General features: G+C 29.6%; 1 protein-coding gene across 4 annotated transcripts in view; it reads right to left on the reverse strand.

Moving 5' to 3' along the window:
• Positions 1 to 401: 401 nt before the first annotated feature.
• Positions 402 to 23,840, reverse strand: part of LOC142330217 (anaphase-promoting complex subunit 1-like) — a 32,911-nt gene continuing 9,472 nt past the window's right edge. Inside the window, exons 1-4 of one of the 4 annotated variants that reach the window (XM_075375361.1) lie at positions 13,956 to 14,110; positions 10,310 to 10,537; positions 7,177 to 7,377; positions 3,632 to 3,758 (exon numbers count right to left, since the gene is read on the reverse strand). In XM_075375361.1, the coding sequence (XP_075231476.1) occupies positions 7,227 to 7,377; positions 10,310 to 10,537; positions 13,956 to 13,972 (396 nt within the window). In that variant the 5' untranslated portion in view covers positions 13,973 to 14,110 and the 3' untranslated portion in view covers positions 3,632 to 3,758; positions 7,177 to 7,226. Of the gene's footprint in view, positions 597 to 3,530; positions 3,759 to 6,315; positions 6,434 to 7,176; positions 7,378 to 10,309; positions 10,538 to 13,955; positions 17,319 to 20,736; positions 20,938 to 23,840 lie in introns of those variants that run through there. The other 3 variants (XM_075375362.1, XM_075375363.1, XM_075375360.1) reach the window with 3 other exon arrangements.

Raw genomic sequence — 23,840 nt, forward strand, 5'->3', positions numbered from 1 at the left:
AAATATGTAAAGTATTATTATTGTGTTTTTTGTACTATTTATAATCAAAAAAAGTTGAGATATAAATTTAACCAAAATACGGTGTAGCACTCAACCTGTTAAAATTGAAAATTTTGAAGTAAGATGATGTACCAGTTCAATGAATTGGTTTCTGTAGACCATCAAAGTTAAGAAGTCTGAGCACAGTTTATCGCATGCTCTTAGTTCTAATGACCAAAGCACTAATACTCTTTTAAACGCAAATAATAAAAAAATATAAATATATTCTTAAGTTTAAAAACACATATTATAATAAATTATTTTATTAACTCCAAGAAACAAATAATATAACAAAACTAACAACAAATAATAACAATTATAAAATGATCATTATTCAAAAATGCATTTATACTTACAGGTAGATAAGCAGCATCTTTTGCAGGTAATGATGATACAGATCCAAGTATTACTTCAGGAAATCTTTGATTTGTCCATGAAAAATTTTTACACATATTAGCTTATTTCTAGAAGTCACAACGTAACAGAGAAATTTCTGATATAATATATCACAGCTGAGAAATACACGGCTAGCAGCACTTGCCTCTCCTTCATAGAAACTACAAAAAGACAATAATAAAACAACTAAATAAACACAAAATTGAATTTTTACTTTAACTGCATGAATTCCTAAACATAATTGTTAATCTAGAAATAAATTATTTACATTATAATACATGTACTTTAGGAATTGAAATAATTTTTTCATATGATACTATGAAAAAATCTGACGCTAATCAAACTTGATCCATTACTTGCAATCCTTAAAATGTACAGAAATACCGACATAATATTACACTCATGAATGATTCTTTGAATCAATTTTCTTAAATAGCTATAATCTTCAATTTTGTAATATTTTATTATCATAATGCTTTTTCCACTTTACTAAAAATCATTGAGGATAGAACCCTGTTGAATGGTTCTATTTTTTATACATTGTAGTTTGTTTATCTGATACATGAAAATAAGTCTGCAGCAAATATACAATGATACAACTTATAAACACAACTACTAGATAAATAAATAAAAAGTTAGTAGGTCGAAGGCTAACTTTTGCACGCCTCAGGTACACTCTTGATCTAACAGATCACGGTTATTAGGAAATGTTATATCTTTGCAACCGATCTTCCGATTTTCAAAAATCAAACTGGATATTTGCTAGTATAATACAGAATCACGAAGGAATCAAACCAGAAAAATAATTAACTGATATACTCAGAAAAATCAAGTGACCTGTACTACACCAAGATCAGCTTGAGCCTGGTGAGCTTCCGCAAACAATCTTTGTAGAGTTTGATGACAGTATAATTAGAGATAATGCTGTCAAGATCGGATTGAAGATCAAGCCCACTATTGTCGAATTTGATGCTTTAGGGAAACAGGACAAAGTGAAACGGTGTATGCTGCCACTAATATTGTGCTGGAATCTAAGCGGGCATAAACTACAAGGAACTACCCTAGATAGAGCTATCGTAAATCTGAGACTCACATCTTTGCAAAGGGCCACGCCTACAGCACTGAATCGCGTGAGATGATTGGAGAGTTTAGCCATTTGAATCCCAGAAAATTGCTGTATGATCCACATGATAAAAAGTCTCTCACAGAACTCAGTTGGGGGGCTCTGAATAGTAACTGTCCTATATTAAAGAGCTCTGAATAGTAATTATTCTATATATTAAAGAGTTCCCCAACTGCATTAAATATTTTCATTGGATAAAATATTTTAACCAATGCAAGCAAGATCTGATGAGAACTTAACCATTAGACAACTGTAAATCTCTGCTATTTCTACAAGAAAAATATATTTAAATAAATTAAAGCTGTCTGAAAGTTGACTGGTCACCCATTATTTTACTTAATTAAATACTGCATAATGATGTTTAGTCCTTTATGTCCATACCTTGTTTTCTTTATTTTAGTTCAATTTATTATTTTTTATTTTTTGGCAGTCACGTTATTTTAATTTTTATAATTGTTTTTATTATTTAATACTTTTTAGTGATAATTGAGAAAAATTTACAATTCAAAAACTTATGGATATAATGTAATTAATGTATGGAGCCAAATGAGGAAACTGTAAACATTTCAATCTATTTATTTGATGATAAAAAGTCTCTTGTGACTTTTTATCATGCGGATCATACAAGGGATTCAAACAAGCTAAACTCTCCAACCGTCTCACGCGACACAATGTTACTTTGGCCTGCCCTTGGCAAAAATGTGAGTGCTCAAATATTCAGTTCTATCTAGTTCAGTCCCTTATAGTTCATGCACAGTCAGAGCCCAGCACAATATTAGTGACTGCATTCGCTGTTTCACTTTGCCCTGTCTCCCTAAAACATAAAATTCATCAATAGCGAGCTTGATCCTCAATCCAATGCCGACAGCATTACCTCTAATCATACTATCATCAAACTTTACAAAGACTGTTTGTGGGAGCTCACTGGGTTCAAGTTGGTCTTGGTGTAGCATAAGTGTACATTAGTTAATTTTTGTTTTGATTTAGTTCCATCGTGATTTTGTATTATACTAGCAAATACCCAGTTTGAATTTTGAAAATTAGAAGATATAACATTTCCCAATAACCAAAATCTGTTAGATTGAGAGGGTACCTGATGCGTGCAAAAGTTAGCCTTTAACTTAACAAATACCCTGTTTGAATTTTGAAAATCAGACGACTGTTTGCAGAGATATTATAATTCCATTGCACCACCCAAAACAGCACCTCATTTCTTACCAGCAGATTGATACCCTCACACAAGGTGCTCACATCATCTCACCACTTTAGCCTCACACGCAGTTTCCACAGGAAGCCCATTATTATTAAACAGAATTTTTTTAATTTATTTATTTTAACAAAATTTAATTCTATTATTTTTGTAATATTATCCATTCGATTGATTTGAATCATTCAGTTTGTGCTTCACAGACAAATCTCCACTATTACAAATCTGGGTGACGATAACGTGAAAACATTTTTCACCCCCTCCAAAAGAAACTACTATATATATATATATATATATTTAATATAACCTATGACACACCCAATAATGTAAAGATTCCAACAGGGAGTCAGTCATATATCTAAACCGGTTCAGCCATTGAACTAATATGGTGGAACATACACCCTCAATATATTACACTCCTTTTTGGGCAGTCATGTAAAAACAAAGTTCTTTTCGATCTGGTTAAGATGGTAAACTGGATCCATAATGACCTGACAGTTACATTACATCTCAGGGAATACTATTATAGAAAATTGAAGGGTGTAAAATAAGAATAAAAATGATAATGGCCAAAGAAATCCTGAAAAAAATCTGGTCATAAAAATATATCACTTACAATGTACAACACTGTATGTGTGTGCATGCATGTGCACTCTCTTCATATACAGTTTACAGTTTATTTACAAAATATATATATATATATATATATATAGAGAGAGAGAGAGAGAGAGAGAGAGAGAGAAAGGTAATATTTTTCAAACTAACCAAGAGAGAGTTTGGTTTTCAGACCACAAATAATAAAGGCATAATTCAGGAACAATCGGTTTAGGTTCATTTTCACCATCAATAACAGATTGTTGACTGGTGCCCAATCTAGCATCCAAAGCAGATGGTGTAGCTGGCGACATAAGATTTCTAGAACGTCCAAAAGATCCCCAACTGCTTGGAGTAGTAGATGATGTAATAATATTATGTGGAGTTTGATTGACAAGCCTACAAAAAAAAACAAAAAAAAAAACTTTTTTTTATTAAAATAATTTTATCTTTATTAAATATTAAAGAAAAGTAAACTGCATTACTTACATAAACTAAATTCCTTTTTCTTTCTATCAAGATTTTAGATTATTATTATAAGAAATAAAAGCAAAAACTATCTATATTAAAAACACTCACTACACAATAATCAATAACCATAAAAATAACTGCATAAATAATTCATACTACTATTTCTTAATTAAATGAGTTGTACTTACATAAATGTTCAGTAATATGCTCAAAAAAATTATGAATGCTTTTCCAAAAAGTGTAATAATTCATATTTTATCAATTTAATAAAAACACACTAGATTGTTCACAAACTAAAGATGAAAAAAAAGCTACTTTTAAAACCATCCATATACACAGTCATTCCAGATCTCAATTTTAATAACATCACATCAAAAAATATTAAACCAATTTAAATGAAATTCTAGGATAATGAAAAGCAAAAAAAAACTTAACTGACATGATAATAACTCTTCATTGAAGAAACAAATCTTTTACCAAAAGTTTTAAGTTTTCATTAATAATTTATCAACAAATAGCTTTTCCATTTGTGTAAAACATCTGAATTATGTTATGAGTTTTCAATCAAATCTCCAGCCTTCTTCTCTACAATATCTTTATGTTATTATAAAAATAAATACTAACGAAAGTGTACAATTATTATCATCAGACTTTTATATGTTTATAAGCCAGAACCTCCTTCCAGTAACAAAATATAGTAGGGTCATTCAGTTATTCATCATGAAAACATACAGTATTAAATAAAATAAAAATTTACATGACATTATAGAGACAAAAAATGGACTTAAGATTTTTCCACTAATTTTTTGCAAAGGTTAAAAGAGGAGAGCAATAATCTATAAATATTGCTGGATAAATTTAACCAATATTAATATTAACCTCTAGCATAAACATAAAAAAATCTAAAAAGAAAAAAAGATTCACTATCTTTGACCTCAAGCCAAGTCCATACGCAAATTTTTAACGTGCAAGATAGAAGTAAAAATAAATTCTAATTAAGAGATGTCTCATAGCAGTTTATAGCAGTGCTTTTTTCATTTAGTTTGATGGAAATAATTATACTGAAGGTACTACTTCAGCAAATATTTACAAATAATCTAACCAAAATATTCCAATTATAATTTTCAAGTGAGGATTGCATAAGTTGTTCAAGACAATCGCATATAAATTAAATTTTTTTAAAAAACAATTAAATAGATTTAAAAATACGATCTTGTAACATGATTATCATGTCTTTACTATCATGAATATGTTCTTGCAGGGATCTGGTTGAACAGTTCATTTAAATGCATCTACACATTAGACAATTAAGGGGATGGGTGAGGTTATTTTAAAAATCCTTCATTTATTCTTAGGTAACCTTTCATTTCTGGAAAAAGTCAACTTTTCTCACAATTAACTTTGAAACTGATAAATACAAAATTATGATAAATAACAAATTACTCCCAATGTGAATAATAATGCCATGATCTAAGGGATTATAATCAGATGGATACCTGTGCACTTTCAACTAACTTCTGGGGAAAACTGTTAGTCTTGCGTTGTAGTTTCTAGGAGGAAAGATTGCCTTTTCCTAATCCCAATTTTTGGTTTTGTGGATGTATTTTTGGTCAGACCCTGTAAGGTTCATAATGAGAAAGTTGGAACTTGTAAAACCTTCTGGTGCTATCTGGTAGAGAGGTTGGTAGTGGACTGAATCCATATTCTATCTGATGGTTGCACAATAATCTTAATAGGTAAATCCAGGCCTTCTAATCTCATCTAATATATCAATTTCATCTTATCTCATGTCCTACTTTTTTGAAAAATATTAATGTAAAATCTTATCATCTTTCCCAGTCCTTCATTTTCAAAGGCAAATTCTTTTGACTGACTAATTTCAGAACTCCTAAGTCTAACACTACTTCTCTAAAAATTCTTTAATTTTGTTGAGTTATTAACTACTACAAACAAGGACTTAAACTCAATAATCTTAATCAGGTACAATAAACATACCAATCAGGTACCAATAAACATCTATCATCGTCAAATGAGTAAAAATTTGACAAAAAAGGCAGTTTTATGTAATTATATTTTACAAAGCTTTTTTTTATTTACTTTTCTTGAAAATAAAAACAATGGAAAGTGTGATGGATAGAAAATATCAACCAAAGCAGGAGTTGAATCAAATAACTCCAGCTGATCTAACAAATTAATATTAGATTCTATGTGGGTGTCTATTAATAAATAACTATTCGTTCAAACATAAATACATAACATATTCAAAAGAAAGTGTCTTAAATGAATGAATTTAAGATTCTAATAAAAATTGGCATGAATACAGTGTAACCTCGCTATAACATGGTTATCGGGGGACTTACGTGACACCCACATTATTTTGAGAAGTAAATTTTAAATCACAAAGAGAAACAATTAAAAAAATAGGCAAAAAATCAAGCAATAATGGTTTAATAGAAAAAGCTAATACAGTATAATGTGTACTTACATAGAAACAAGTTAGTTCTTCATCCTATTTTATTTTTTCAGATAATTTTTGGGGGATAAGTTAAAATCCGCGTTACATCTGTATCCGCGGTATATCAAGTTAAGTTATAGCGGAGCTGGGCTGTACTATACTTAGAAATTAAAAATAAGTAAAATAAATTATTATACTTAAAAAGAATATACATATATAAAATGTGATAAAAACAATAACTTTTAGCAACCAAATAAAAAGTGTATATTTTAAGAAATAATGAATAATATTAAAAATAAATGTAAAATAAGTATCCCAGGTAAAAAAATGTATTAACTTCAAAAAATGTGAAAAACAGGTTGAGTGCAGTGAGAGACATATTTATCTCTCGAGGAACAAATCCAAGACTGATTATTCAAAAAAAAATTTTGGGTCATTTTTGCTGAATGTTTTTTTTTTAAATATTTGAATTTGTTTTAAAGTAACAATTAATCAGAAATATGTAAAGTATTATTATTGTGTTTTTTGTACTATTTATAATCAAAAAAAGTTGAGATATAAATTTAACCAAAATACGGTGTAGCACTCAACCTGTTAAAATTGAAAGTTTTGAAGTAAGATGATGTACCAGTTCAATGAATTGGTTTCTGTAGACCATCAAAGTTAAGAAGTCTGAGCACAGTTTATCGCATGCTCTTAGTTCTAATGACCAAAGCACTAATACTCTTTTAAACGCAAATAATAAAAAAATATAAATATATTCTTAAGTTTAAAAACACATATTATAATAAATTATTTTATTAACTCCAAGAAACAAATAATATAACAAAACTAACAACAAATAATAACAATTATAAAATGATCATTATTCAAAAATGCATTTATACTTACAGGTAGATAAGCAGCATCTTTTGCAGGTAATGATGATACAGATCCAAGTATTACTTCAGGAAATCTTTGATTTGTCCATGAAAAATTTTTACACATATTAGCTTATTTCTAGAAGTCACAACGTAACAGAGAAATTTCTGATATAATATATCACAGCTGAGAAATACACGGCTAGCAGCACTTGCCTCTCCTTCATAGAAACTACAAAAAGACAATAATAAAACAACTAAATAAACACAAAATTGAATTTTTACTTTAACTGCATGAATTCCTAAACATAATTGTTAATCTAGAAATAAATTATTTACATTATAATACATGTACTTTAGGAATTGAAATAATTTTTTCATATGATACTATGAAAAAATCTGACGCTAATCAAACTTGATCCATTACTTGCAATCCTTAAAATGTACAGAAATACCGACATAATATTACACTCATGAATGATTCTTTGAATCAATTTTCTTAAATAGCTATAATCTTCAATTTTGTAATATTTTATTATCATAATGCTTTTTCCACTTTACTAAAAATCATTGAGGATAGAACCCTGTTGAATGGTTCTATTTTTTATACATTGTAGTTTGTTTATCTGATACATGAAAATAAGTCTGCAGCAAATATACAATGATACAACTTATAAACACAACTACTAGATAAATAAATAAAAAGTTAGTAGGTCGAAGGCTAACTTTTGCACGCCTCAGGTACACTCTTGATCTAACAGATCACGGTTATTAGGAAATGTTATATCTTTGCAACCGATCTTCCGATTTTCAAAAATCAAACTGGATATTTGCTAGTATAATACAGAATCACGAAGGAATCAAACCAGAAAAATAATTAACTGATATACTCAGAAAAATCAAGTGACCTGTACTACACCAAGATCAGCTTGAGCCTGGTGAGCTTCCGCAAACAATCTTTGTAGAGTTTGATGACAGTATAATTAGAGATAATGCTGTCAAGATCGGATTGAAGATCAAGCCCACTATTGTCGAATTTGATGCTTTAGGGAAACAGGACAAAGTGAAACGGTGTATGCTGCCACTAATATTGTGCTGGAATCTAAGCGGGCATAAACTACAAGGAACTACCCTAGATAGAGCTATCGTAAATCTGAGACTCACATCTTTGCAAAGGGCCACGCCTACAGCACTGAATCGCGTGAGATGATTGGAGAGTTTAGCCATTTGAATCCCAGAAAATTGCTGTATGATCCACATGATAAAAAGTCTCTCACAGAACTCAGTTGGGGGGCTCTGAATAGTAACTGTCCTATATTAAAGAGCTCTGAATAGTAATTATTCTATATATTAAAGAGTTCCCCAACTGCATTAAATATTTTCATTGGATAAAATATTTTAACCAATGCAAGCAAGATCTGATGAGAACTTAACCATTAGACAACTGTAAATCTCTGCTATTTCTACAAGAAAAATATATTTAAATAAATTAAAGCTGTCTGAAAGTTGACTGGTCACCCATTATTTTACTTAATTAAATACTGCATAATGATGTTTAGTCCTTTATGTCCATACCTTGTTTTCTTTATTTTAGTTCAATTTATTATTTTTTATTTTTTGGCAGTCACGTTATTTTAATTTTTATAATTGTTTTTATTATTTAATACTTTTTAGTGATAATTGAGAAAAATTTACAATTCAAAAACTTATGGATATAATGTAATTAATGTATGGAGCCAAATGAGGAAACTGTAAACATTTCAATCTATTTATTTGATGATAAAAAGTCTCTTGTGACTTTTTATCATGCGGATCATACAAGGGATTCAAACAAGCTAAACTCTCCAACCGTCTCACGCGACACAATGTTACTTTGGCCTGCCCTTGGCAAAAATGTGAGTGCTCAAATATTCAGTTCTATCTAGTTCAGTCCCTTATAGTTCATGCACAGTCAGAGCCCAGCACAATATTAGTGACTGCATTCGCTGTTTCACTTTGCCCTGTCTCCCTAAAACATAAAATTCATCAATAGCGAGCTTGATCCTCAATCCAATGCCGACAGCATTACCTCTAATCATACTATCATCAAACTTTACAAAGACTGTTTGTGGGAGCTCACTGGGTTCAAGTTGGTCTTGGTGTAGCATAAGTGTACATTAGTTAATTTTTGTTTTGATTTAGTTCCATCGTGATTTTGTATTATACTAGCAAATACCCAGTTTGAATTTTGAAAATTAGAAGATATAACATTTCCCAATAACCAAAATCTGTTAGATTGAGAGGGTACCTGATGCGTGCAAAAGTTAGCCTTTAACTTAACAAATACCCTGTTTGAATTTTGAAAATCAGACGACTGTTTGCAGAGATATTATAATTCCATTGCACCACCCAAAACAGCACCTCATTTCTTACCAGCAGATTGATACCCTCACACAAGGTGCTCACATCATCTCACCACTTTAGCCTCACACGCAGTTTCCACAGGAAGCCCATTATTATTAAACAGAATTTTTTTAATTTATTTATTTTAACAAAATTTAATTCTATTATTTTTGTAATATTATCCATTCGATTGATTTGAATCATTCAGTTTGTGCTTCACAGACAAATCTCCACTATTACAAATCTGGGTGACGATAACGTGAAAACATTTTTCACCCCCTCCAAAAGAAACTACTATATATATATATATATATATTTAATATAACCTATGACACACCCAATAATGTAAAGATTCCAACAGGGAGTCAGTCATATATCTAAACCGGTTCAGCCATTGAACTAATATGGTGGAACATACACCCTCAATATATTACACTCCTTTTTGGGCAGTCATGTAAAAACAAAGTTCTTTTCGATCTGGTTAAGATGGTAAACTGGATCCATAATGACCTGACAGTTACATTACATCTCAGGGAATACTATTATAGAAAATTGAAGGGTGTAAAATAAGAATAAAAATGATAATGGCCAAAGAAATCCTGAAAAAAATCTGGTCATAAAAATATATCACTTACAATGTACAACACTGTATGTGTGTGCATGCATGTGCACTCTCTTCATATACAGTTTACAGTTTATTTACAAAATATATATATATATATATATATATAGAGAGAGAGAGAGAGAGAGAGAGAGAGAAAGGTAATATTTTTCAAACTAACCAAGAGAGAGTTTGGTTTTCAGACCACAAATAATAAAGGCATAATTCAGGAACAATCGGTTTAGGTTCATTTTCACCATCAATAACAGATTGTTGACTGGTGCCCAATCTAGCATCCAAAGCAGATGGTGTAGCTGGCGACATAAGATTTCTAGAACGTCCAAAAGATCCCCAACTGCTTGGAGTAGTAGATGATGTAATAATATTATGTGGAGTTTGATTGACAAGCCTACAAAAAAAAACAAAAAAAAAAACTTTTTTTTATTAAAATAATTTTATCTTTATTAAATATTAAAGAAAAGTAAACTGCATTACTTACATAAACTAAATTCCTTTTTCTTTCTATCAAGATTTTAGATTATTATTATAAGAAATAAAAGCAAAAACTATCTATATTAAAAACACTCACTACACAATAATCAATAACCATAAAAATAACTGCATAAATAATTCATACTACTATTTCTTAATTAAATGAGTTGTACTTACATAAATGTTCAGTAATATGCTCAAAAAAATTATGAATGCTTTTCCAAAAAGTGTAATAATTCATATTTTATCAATTTAATAAAAACACACTAGATTGTTCACAAACTAAAGATGAAAAAAAAGCTACTTTTAAAACCATCCATATACACAGTCATTCCAGATCTCAATTTTAATAACATCACATCAAAAAATATTAAACCAATTTAAATGAAATTCTAGGATAATGAAAAGCAAAAAAAAACTTAACTGACATGATAATAACTCTTCATTGAAGAAACAAATCTTTTACCAAAAGTTTTAAGTTTTCATTAATAATTTATCAACAAATAGCTTTTCCATTTGTGTAAAACATCTGAATTATGTTATGAGTTTTCAATCAAATCTCCAGCCTTCTTCTCTACAATATCTTTATGTTATTATAAAAATAAATACTAACGAAAGTGTACAATTATTATCATCAGACTTTTATATGTTTATAAGCCAGAACCTCCTTCCAGTAACAAAATATAGTAGGGTCATTCAGTTATTCATCATGAAAACATACAGTATTAAATAAAATAAAAATTTACATGACATTATAGAGACAAAAAATGGACTTAAGATTTTTCCACTAATTTTTTGCAAAGGTTAAAAGAGGAGAGCAATAATCTATAAATATTGCTGGATAAATTTAACCAATATTAATATTAACCTCTAGCATAAACATAAAAAAATCTAAAAAGAAAAAAAGATTCACTATCTTTGACCTCAAGCCAAGTCCATACGCAAATTTTTAACGTGCAAGATAGAAGTAAAAATAAATTCTAATTAAGAGATGTCTCATAGCAGTTTATAGCAGTGCTTTTTTCATTTAGTTTGATGGAAATAATTATACTGAAGGTACTACTTCAGCAAATATTTACAAATAATCTAACCAAAATATTCCAATTATAATTTTCAAGTGAGGATTGCATAAGTTGTTCAAGACAATCGCATATAAATTAAATTTTTTTAAAAAACAATTAAATAGATTTAAAAATACGATCTTGTAACATGATTATCATGTCTTTACTATCATGAATATGTTCTTGCAGGGATCTGGTTGAACAGTTCATTTAAATGCATCTACACATTAGACAATTAAGGGGATGGGTGAGGTTATTTTAAAAATCCTTCATTTATTCTTAGGTAACCTTTCATTTCTGGAAAAAGTCAACTTTTCTCACAATTAACTTTGAAACTGATAAATACAAAATTATGATAAATAACAAATTACTCCCAATGTGAATAATAATGCCATGATCTAAGGGATTATAATCAGATGGATACCTGTGCACTTTCAACTAACTTCTGGGGAAAACTGTTAGTCTTGCGTTGTAGTTTCTAGGAGGAAAGATTGCCTTTTCCTAATCCCAATTTTTGGTTTTGTGGATGTATTTTTGGTCAGACCCTGTAAGGTTCATAATGAGAAAGTTGGAACTTGTAAAACCTTCTGGTGCTATCTGGTAGAGAGGTTGGTAGTGGACTGAATCCATATTCTATCTGATGGTTGCACAATAATCTTAATAGGTAAATCCAGGCCTTCTAATCTCATCTAATATATCAATTTCATCTTATCTCATGTCCTACTTTTTTGAAAAATATTAATGTAAAATCTTATCATCTTTCCCAGTCCTACATTTTCAAAGGCAAATTCTTTTGACTGACTAATTTCAGAACTCCTAAGTCTAACACTACTTCTCTAAAAATTCTTTAATTTTGTTGAGTTATTAACTACTACAAACAAGGACTTAAACTCAATAATCTTAATCAGGTACAATAAACATACCAATCAGGTACCAATAAACATCTATCATCGTCAAATGAGTAAAAATTTGACAAAAAAGGCAGTTTTATGTAATTATATTTTACAAAGCTTTTTTTTATTTACTTTTCTTGAAAATAAAAACAATGGAAAGTGTGATGGATAGAAAATATCAACCAAAGCAGGAGTTGAATCAAATAACTCCAGCTGATCTAACAAATTAATATTAGATTCTATGTGGGTGTCTATTAATAAATAACTATTCGTTCAAACATAAATACATAACATATTCAAAAGAAAGTGTCTTAAATGAATGAATTTAAGATTCTAATAAAAATTGGCATGAATACAGTGTAACCTCGCTATAACATGGTTATCGGGGGACTTACGTGACACCCACATTATTTTGAGAAGTAAATTTTAAATCACAAAGAGAAACAATTAAAAAAATAGGCAAAAAATCAAGCAATAATGGTTTAATAGAAAAAGCTAATACAGTATAATGTGTACTTACATAGAAACAAGTTAGTTCTTCATCCTATTTTATTTTTTCAGATAATTTTTGGGGGATAAGTTAAAATCCGCGTTACATCTGTATCCGCGGTATATCAAGTTAAGTTATAGCGGAGCTGGGCTGTACTATACTTAGAAATTAAAAATAAGTAAAATAAATTATTATACTTAAAAAGAATATACATATATAAAATGTGATAAAAACAATAACTTTTAGCAACCAAATAAAAAGTGTATATTTTAAGAAATAATGAATAATATTAAAAATAAATGTAAAATAAGTATCCCAGGTAAAAAAATGTATTAACTTCAAAAAATGTGAAAAACAGGTTGAGTGCAGTGAGAGACATATTTATCTCTCGAGGAACAAATCCAAGACTGATTATTCAAAAAAAAATTTTGGGTCATTTTTGCTGAATGTTTTTTTTTTAAATATTTGAATTTGTTTTAAAGTAACAATTAATCAGAAATATGTAAAGTATTATTATTGTGTTTTTTGTACTATTTATAATCAAAAAAAGTTGAGATATAAATTTAACCAAAATACGGTGTAGCACTCAACCTGTTAAAATTGAAAGTTTTGAAGTAAGATGATGTACCAGTTCAATGAATTGGTTTCTGTAGACCATCAAAGTTAAGAAGTCTGAGCACAGTTTATCGCATGCTCTTAGTTCTAATGACCAAAGCACTAATACTCTTTTAAACGCAAATAATAAAAAAATATAAATATATTCTTAAGTTTAAAAACACATATTATAATAAATTATTTTATTAACTCCAAGAAACAAATAATATAACAAAACTAACAACAAATAATAACAATTATAAAATGATCATTATTCAAAAATGCATTTATACTTACAGGTAGATAAGCAGCATCTTTTGCAGGTAATGATGATACAGATCCAAGTATTACTTCAGGAAATCTTTGATTTGTCCATGAAAAATTTTTACACATATTAGCTTATTTCTAGAAGTCACAACGTAACAGAGAAATTTCTGATATAATATATCACAGCTGAGAAATACACGGCTAGCAGCACTTGCCTCTCCTTCATAGAAACTACAAAAAGACAATAATAAAACAACTAAATAAACACAAAATTGAATTTTTACTTTAACTGCATGAATTCCTAAACATAATTGTTAATCTAGAAATAAATTATTTACATTATAATACATGTACTTTAGGAATTGAAATAATTTTTTCATATGATACTATGAAAAAATCTGACGCTAATCAAACTTGATCCATTACTTGCAATCCTTAAAATGTACAGAAATACCGACATAATATTACACTCATGAATGATTCTTTGAATCAATTTTCTTAAATAGCTATAATCTTCAATTTTGTAATATTTTATTATCATAATGCTTTTTCCACTTTACTAAAAATCATTGAGGATAGAACCCTGTTGAATGGTTCTATTTTTTATACATTGTAGTTTGTTTATCTGATACATGAAAATAAGTCTGCAGCAAATATACAATGATACAACTTATAAACACAACTACTAGATAAATAAATAAAAAGTTAGTAGGTCGAAGGCTAACTTTTGCACGCCTCAGGTACACTCTTGATCTAACAGATCACGGTTATTAGGAAATGTTATATCTTTGCAACCGATCTTCCGATTTTCAAAAATCAAACTGGATATTTGCTAGTATAATACAGAATCACGAAGGAATCAAACCAGAAAAATAATTAACTGATATACTCAGAAAAATCAAGTGACCTGTACTACACCAAGATCAGCTTGAGCCTGGTGAGCTTCCGCAAACAATCTTTGTAGAGTTTGATGACAGTATAATTAGAGATAATGCTGTCAAGATCGGATTGAAGATCAAGCCCACTATTGTCGAATTTGATGCTTTAGGGAAACAGGACAAAGTGAAACGGTGTATGCTGCCACTAATATTGTGCTGGAATCTAAGCGGGCATAAACTACAAGGAACTACCCTAGATAGAGCTATCGTAAATCTGAGACTCACATCTTTGCAAAGGGCCACGCCTACAGCACTGAATCGCGTGAGATGATTGGAGAGTTTAGCCATTTGAATCCCAGAAAATTGCTGTATGATCCACATGATAAAAAGTCTCTCACAGAACTCAGTTGGGGGGCTCTGAATAGTAACTGTCCTATATTAAAGAGCTCTGAATAGTAATTATTCTATATATTAAAGAGTTCCCCAACTGCATTAAATATTTTCATTGGATAAAATATTTTAACCAATGCAAGCAAGATCTGATGAGAACTTAACCATTAGACAACTGTAAATCTCTGCTATTTCTACAAGAAAAATATATTTAAATAAATTAAAGCTGTCTGAAAGTTGACTGGTCACCCATTATTTTACTTAATTAAATACTGCATAATGATGTTTAGTCCTTTATGTCCATACCTTGTTTTCTTTATTTTAGTTCAATTTATTATTTTTTATTTTTTGGCAGTCACGTTATTTTAATTTTTATAATTGTTTTTATTATTTAATACTTTTTAGTGATAATTGAGAAAAATTTACAATTCAAAAACTTATGGATATAATGTAATTAATGTATGGAGCCAAATGAGGAAACTGTAAACATTTCAATCTATTTATTTGATGATAAAAAGTCTCTTGTGACTTTTTATCATGCGGATCATACAAGGGATTCAAACAAGCTAAACTCTCCAACCGTCTCACGCGACACAATGTTACTTTGGCCTGCCCTTGGCAAAAATGTGAGTGCTCAAATATTCAGTTCTATCTAGTTCAGTCCCTTATAGTTCATGCACAGTCAGAGCCCAGCACAATATTAGTGACTGCATTCGCTGTTTCACTTTGCCCTGTCTCCCTAAAACATAAAATTCATCAATAGCGAGCTTGATCCTCAATCCAATGCCGACAGCATTACCTCTAATCATACTATCATCAAACTTTACAAAGACTGTTTGTGGGAGCTCACTGGGTTCAAGTTGGTCTTGGTGTAGCATAAGTGTACATTAGTTAATTTTTGTTTTGATTTAGTTCCATCGTGATTTTGTATTATACTAGCAAATACCCAGTTTGAATTTTGAAAATTAGAAGATATAACATTTCCCAATAACCAAAATCTGTTAGATTGAGAGGGTACCTGATGCGTGCAAAAGTTAGCCTTTAACTTAACAAATACCCTGTTTGAATTTTGAAAATCAGACGACTGTTTGCAGAGATATTATAATTCCATTGCACCACCCAAAACAGCACCTCATTTCTTACCAGCAGATTGATACCCTCACACAAGGTGCTCACATCATCTCACCACTTTAGCCTCACACGCAGTTTCCACAGGAAGCCCATTATTATTAAACAGAATTTTTTTAATTTATTTATTTTAACAAAATTTAATTCTATTATTTTTGTAATATTATCCATTCGATTGATTTGAATCATTCAGTTTGTGCTTCACAGACAAATCTCCACTATTACAAATCTGGGTGACGATAACGTGAAAACATTTTTCACCCCCTCCAAAAGAAACTACTATATATATATATATATATATATTTAATATAACCTATGACACACCCAATAATGTAAAGATTCCAACAGGGAGTCAGTCATATATCTAAACCGGTTCAGCCATTGAACTAATATGGTGGAACATACACCCTCAATATATTACACTCCTTTTTGGGCAGTCATGTAAAAACAAAGTTCTTTTCGATCTGGTTAAGATGGTAAACTGGATCCATAATGACCTGACAGTTACATTACATCTCAGGGAATACTATTATAGAAAATTGAAGGGTGTAAAATAAGAATAAAAATGATAATGGCCAAAGAAATCCTGAAAAAAATCTGGTCATAAAAATATATCACTTACAATGTACAACACTGTATGTGTGTGCATGCATGTGCACTCTCTTCATATACAGTTTACAGTTTATTTACAAAATATATATATATATATATATATATAGAGAGAGAGAGAGAGAGAGAGAGAGAGAAAGGTAATATTTTTCAAACTAACCAAGAGAGAGTTTGGTTTTCAGACCACAAATAATAAAGGCATAATTCAGGAACAATCGGTTTAGGTTCATTTTCACCATCAATAACAGATTGTTGACTGGTGCCCAATCTAGCATCCAAAGCAGATGGTGTAGCTGGCGACATAAGATTTCTAGAACGTCCAAAAGATCCCCAACTGCTTGGAGTAGTAGATGATGTAATAATATTATGTGGAGTTTGATTGACAAGCCTACAAAAAAAAACAAAAAAAAAAACTTTTTTTTATTAAAATAATTTTATCTTTATTAAATATTAAAGAAAAGTAAACTGCATTACTTACATAAACTAAATTCCTTTTTCTTTCTATCAAGATTTTAGATTATTATTATAAGAAATAAAAGCAAAAACTATCTATATTAAAAACACTCACTACACAATAATCAATAACCATAAAAATAACTGCATAAATAATTCATACTACTATTTCTTAATTAAATGAGTTGTACTTACATAAATGTTCAGTAATATGCTCAAAAAAATTATGAATGCTTTTCCAAAAAGTGTAATAATTCATATTTTATCAATTTAATAAAAACACACTAGATTGTTCACAAACTAAAGATGAAAAAAAAGCTACTTTTAAAACCATCCATATACACAGTCATTCCAGATCTCAATTTTAATAACATCACATCAAAAAATATTAAACCAATTTAAATGAAATTCTAGGATAATGAAAAGCAAAAAAAAACTTAACTGACATGATAATAACTCTTCATTGAAGAAACAAATCTTTTACCAAAAGTTTTAAGTTTTCATTAATAATTTATCAACAAATAGCTTTTCCATTTGTGTAAAACATCTGAATTATGTTATGAGTTTTCAATCAAATCTCCAGCCTTCTTCTCTACAATATCTTTATGTTATTATAAAAATAAATACTAACGAAAGTGTACAATTATTATCATCAGACTTTTATATGTTTATAAGCCAGAACCTCCTTCCAGTAACAAAATATAGTAGGGTCATTCAGTTATTCATCATGAAAACATACAGTATTAAATAAAATAAAAATTTACATGACATTATAGAGACAAAAAATGGACTTAAGATTTTTCCACTAATTTTTTGCAAAGGTTAAAAGAGGAGAGCAATAATCTATAAATATTGCTGGATAAATTTAACCAATATTAATATTAACCTCTAGCATAAACATAAAAAAATCTAAAAAGAAAAAAAGATTCACTATCTTTGACCTCAAGCCAAGTCCATACGCAAATTTTTAACGTGCAAGATAGAAGTAAAAATAAATTCTAATTAAGAGATGTCTCATAGCAGTTTATAGCAGTGCTTTTTTCATTTAGTTTGATGGAAATAATTATACTGAAGGTACTACTTCAGCAAATATTTACAAATAATCTAACCAAAATATTCCAATTATAATTTTCAAGTGAGGATTGCATAAGTTGTTCAAGACAATCGCATATAAATTAAATTTTTTTAAAAAACAATTAAATAGATTTAAAAATACGATCTTGTAACATGATTATCATGTCTTTACTATCATGAATATGTTCTTGCAGGGATCTGGTTGAACAGTTCATTTAAATGCATCTACACATTAGACAATTAAGGGGATGGGTGAGGTTATTTTAAAAATCCTTCATTTATTCTTAGGTAACCTTTCATTTCTGGAAAAAGTCAACTTTTCTCACAATTAACTTTGAAACTGATAAATACAAAATTATGATAAATAACAAATTACTCCCAATGTGAATAATAATGCCATGATCTAAGGGATTATAATCAGATGGATACCTGTGCACTTTCAACTAACTTCTGGGGAAAACTGTTAGTCTTGCGTTGTAGTTTCTAGGAGGAAAGATTGCCTTTTCCTAATCCCAATTTTTGGTTTTGTGGATGTATTTTTGGTCAGACCCTGTAAGGTTCATAATGAGAAAGTTGGAACTTGTAAAACCTTCTGGTGCTATCTGGTAGAGAGGTTGGTAGTGGACTGAATCCATATTCTATCTGATGGTTGCACAATAATCTTAATAGGTAAATCCAGGCCTTCTAATCTCATCTAATATATCAATTTCATCTTATCTCATGTCCTACTTTTTTGAAAAATATTAATGTAAAATCTTATCATCTTTCCCAGTCCTACATTTTCAAAGGCAAATTCTTTTGACTGACTAATTTCAGAACTCCTAAGTCTAACACTACTTCTCTAAAAATTCTTTAATTTTGTTGAGTTATTAACTACTACAAACAAGGACTTAAACTCAATAATCTTAATCAGGTACAATAAACATACCAATCAGGTACCAATAAACATCTATCATCGTCAAATGAGTAAAAATTTGACAAAAAAGGCAGTTTTATGTAATTATATTTTACAAAGCTTTTTTTTATTTACTTTTCTTGAAAATAAAAACAATGGAAAGTGTGATGGATAGAAAATATCAACCAAAGCAGGAGTTGAATCAAATAACTCCAGCTGATCTAACAAATTAATATTAGATTCTATGTGGGTGTCTATTAATAAATAACTATTCGTTCAAACATAAATACATAACATATTCAAAAGAAAGTGTCTTAAATGAATGAATTTAAGATTCTAATAAAAATTGGCATGAATACAGTGTAACCTCGCTATAACATGGTTATCGGGGGACTTACGTGACACCCACATTATTTTGAGAAGTAAATTTTAAATCACAAAGAGAAACAATTAAAAAAATAGGCAAAAAATCAAGCAATAATGGTTTAATAGAAAAAGCTAATACAGTATAATGTGTACTTACATAGAAACAAGTTAGTTCTTCATCCTATTTTATTTTTTCAGATAATTTTTGGGGGATAAGTTAAAATCCGCGTTACATCTGTATCCGCGGTATATCAAGTTAAGTTATAGCGGAGCTGGGCTGTACTATACTTAGAAATTAAAAATAAGTAAAATAAATTATTATACTTAAAAAGAATATGCATATATAAAATGTGATAAAAACAATAACTTTTAGCAACCAAATAAAAAGTGTATATTTTAAGAAATAATGAATAATATTAAAAATAAATGTAAAATAAGTATCCCAGGTAAAAAAATGTATTAACTTCAAAAAATGTGAAAAACAGGTTGAGTGCAGTGAGAGACATATTTATCTCTCGAGGAACAAATCCAAGACTGATTATTCAAAAAAAAATTTTGGGTCATTTTTGCTGAATGTTTTTTTTTTAAATATTTGAATTTGTTTTAAAGTAACAATTAATCAGAAATATGTAAAGTATTATTATTGTGTTTTTTGTACTATTTATAATCAAAAAAAGTTGAGATATAAATTTAACCAAAATACGGTGTAGCACTCAACCTGTTAAAATTGAAAGTTTTGAAGTAAGATGATGTACCAGTTCAATGAATTGGTTTCTGTAGACCATCAAAGTTAAGAAGTCTGAGCACAGTTTATCGCATGCTCTTAGTTCTAATGACCAAAGCACTAATACTCTTTTAAACGCAAATAATAAAAAAATATAAATATATTCTTAAGTTTAAAAACACATATTATAATAAATTATTTTATTAACTCCAAGAAACAAATAATATAACAAAACTAACAACAAATAATAACAATTATAAAATGATCATTATTCAAAAATGCATTTATACTTACAGGTAGATAAGCAGCATCTTTTGCAGGTAATGATGATACAGATCCAAGTATTACTTCAGGAAATCTTTGATTTGTCCATGAAAAATTTTTACACATATTAGCTTATTTCTAGAAGTCACAACGTAACAGAGAAATTTCTGATATAATATATCACAGCTGAGAAATACACGGCTAGCAGCACTTGCCTCTCCTTCATAGAAACTACAAAAAGACAATAATAAAACAACTAAATAAACACAAAATTGAATTTTTACTTTAACTGCATGAATTCCTAAACATAATTGTTAATCTAGAAATAAATTATTTACATTATAATACATGTACTTTAGGAATTGAAATAATTTTTTCATATGATACTATGAAAAAATCTGACGCTAATCAAACTTGATCCATTACTTGCAATCCTTAAAATGTACAGAAATACCGACATAATATTACACTCATGAATGATTCTTTGAATCAATTTTCTTAAATAGCTATAATCTTCAATTTTGTAATATTTTATTATCATAATGCTTTTTCCACTTTACTAAAAATCATTGAGGATAGAACCCTGTTGAATGGTTCTATTTTTTATACATTGTAGTTTGTTTATCTGATACATGAAAATAAGTCTGCAGCAAATATACAATGATACAACTTATAAACACAACTACTAGATAAATAAATAAAAAGTTAGTAGGTCGAAGGCTAACTTTTGCACGCCTCAGGTACACTCTTGATCTAACAGATCACGGTTATTAGGAAATGTTATATCTTTGCAACCGATCTTCCGATTTTCAAAAATCAAACTGGATATTTGCTAGTATAATACAGAATCACGAAGGAATCAAACCAGAAAAATAATTAACTGATATACTCAGAAAAATCAAGTGACCTGTACTACACCAAGATCAGCTTGAGCCTGGTGAGCTTCCGCAAACAATCTTTGTAGAGTTTGATGACAGTATAATTAGAGATAATGCTGTCAAGATCGGATTGAAGATCAAGCCCACTATTGTCGAATTTGATGCTTTAGGGAAACAGGACAAAGTGAAACGGTGTATGCTGCCACTAATATTGTGCTGGAATCTAAGCGGGCATAAACTACAAGGAACTACCCTAGATAGAGCTATCGTAAATCTGAGACTCACATCTTTGCAAAGGGCCACGCCTACAGCACTGAATCGCGTGAGATGATTGGAGAGTTTAGCCATTTGAATCCCAGAAAATTGCTGTATGATCCACATGATAAAAAGTCTCTCACAGAACTCAGTTGGGGGGCTCTGAATAGTAACTGTCCTATATTAAAGAGCTCTGAATAGTAATTATTCTATATATTAAAGAGTTCCCCAACTGCATTAAATATTTTCATTGGATAAAATATTTTAACCAATGCAAGCAAGATCTGATGAGAACTTAACCATTAGACAACTGTAAATCTCTGCTATTTCTACAAGAAAAATATATTTAAATAAATTAAAGCTGTCTGAAAGTTGACTGGTCACCCATTATTTTACTTAATTAAATACTGCATAATGATGTTTAGTCCTTTATGTCCATACCTTGTTTTCTTTATTTTAGTTCAATTTATTATTTTTTATTTTTTGGCAGTCACGTTATTTTAATTTTTATAATTGTTTTTATTATTTAATACTTTTTAGTGATAATTGAGAAAAATTTACAATTCAAAAACTTATGGATATAATGTAATTAATGTATGGAGCCAAATGAGGAAACTGTAAACATTTCAATCTATTTATTTGATGATAAAAAGTCTCTTGTGACTTTTTATCATGCGGATCATACAAGGGATTCAAACAAGCTAAACTCTCCAACCGTCTCACGCGACACAATGTTACTTTGGCCTGCCCTTGGCAAAAATGTGAGTGCTCAAATATTCAGTTCTATCTAGTTCAGTCCCTTATAGTTCATGCACAGTCAGAGCCCAGCACAATATTAGTGACTGCATTCGCTGTTTCACTTTGCCCTGTCTCCCTAAAACATAAAATTCATCAATAGCGAGCTTGATCCTCAATCCAATGCCGACAGCATTACCTCTAATCATACTATCATCAAACTTTACAAAGACTGTTTGTGGGAGCTCACTGGGTTCAAGTTGGTCTTGGTGTAGCATAAGTGTACATTAGTTAATTTTTGTTTTGATTTAGTTCCATCGTGATTTTGTATTATACTAGCAAATACCCAGTTTGAATTTTGAAAATTAGAAGATATAACATTTCCCAATAACCAAAATCTGTTAGATTGAGAGGGTACCTGATGCGTGCAAAAGTTAGCCTTTAACTTAACAAATACCCTGTTTGAATTTTGAAAATCAGACGACTGTTTGCAGAGATATTATAATTCCATTGCACCACCCAAAACAGCACCTCATTTCTTACCAGCAGATTGATACCCTCACACAAGGTGCTCACATCATCTCACCACTTTAGCCTCACACGCAGTTTCCACAGGAAGCCCATTATTATTAAACAGAATTTTTTTAATTTATTTATTTTAACAAAATTTAATTCTATTATTTTTGTAATATTATCCATTCGATTGATTTGAATCATTCAGTTTGTGCTTCACAGACAAATCTCCACTATTACAAATCTGGGTGACGATAACGTGAAAACATTTTTCACCCCCTCCAAAAGAAACTACTATATATATATATATATATATTTAATATAACCTATGACACACCCAATAATGTAAAGATTCCAACAGGGAGTCAGTCATATATCTAAACCGGTTCAGCCATTGAACTAATATGGTGGAACATACACCCTCAATATATTACACTCCTTTTTGGGCAGTCATGTAAAAACAAAGTTCTTTTCGATCTGGTTAAGATGGTAAACTGGATCCATAATGACCTGACAGTTACATTACATCTCAGGGAATACTATTATAGAAAATTGAAGGGTGTAAAATAAGAATAAAAATGATAATGGCCAAAGAAATCCTGAAAAAAATCTGGTCATAAAAATATATCACTTACAATGTACAACACTGTATGTGTGTGCATGCATGTGCACTCTCTTCATATACAGTTTACAGTTTATTTACAAAATATATATATATATAGAGAGAGAGAGAGAGAGAGAGAAAGGTAATAT

This window comes from Lycorma delicatula, chromosome 9, assembly GCF_047948215.1.
Source record: "Lycorma delicatula isolate Av1 chromosome 9, ASM4794821v1, whole genome shotgun sequence".
Classification (NCBI taxonomy): domain Eukaryota; kingdom Metazoa; phylum Arthropoda; class Insecta; order Hemiptera; family Fulgoridae; genus Lycorma; species Lycorma delicatula.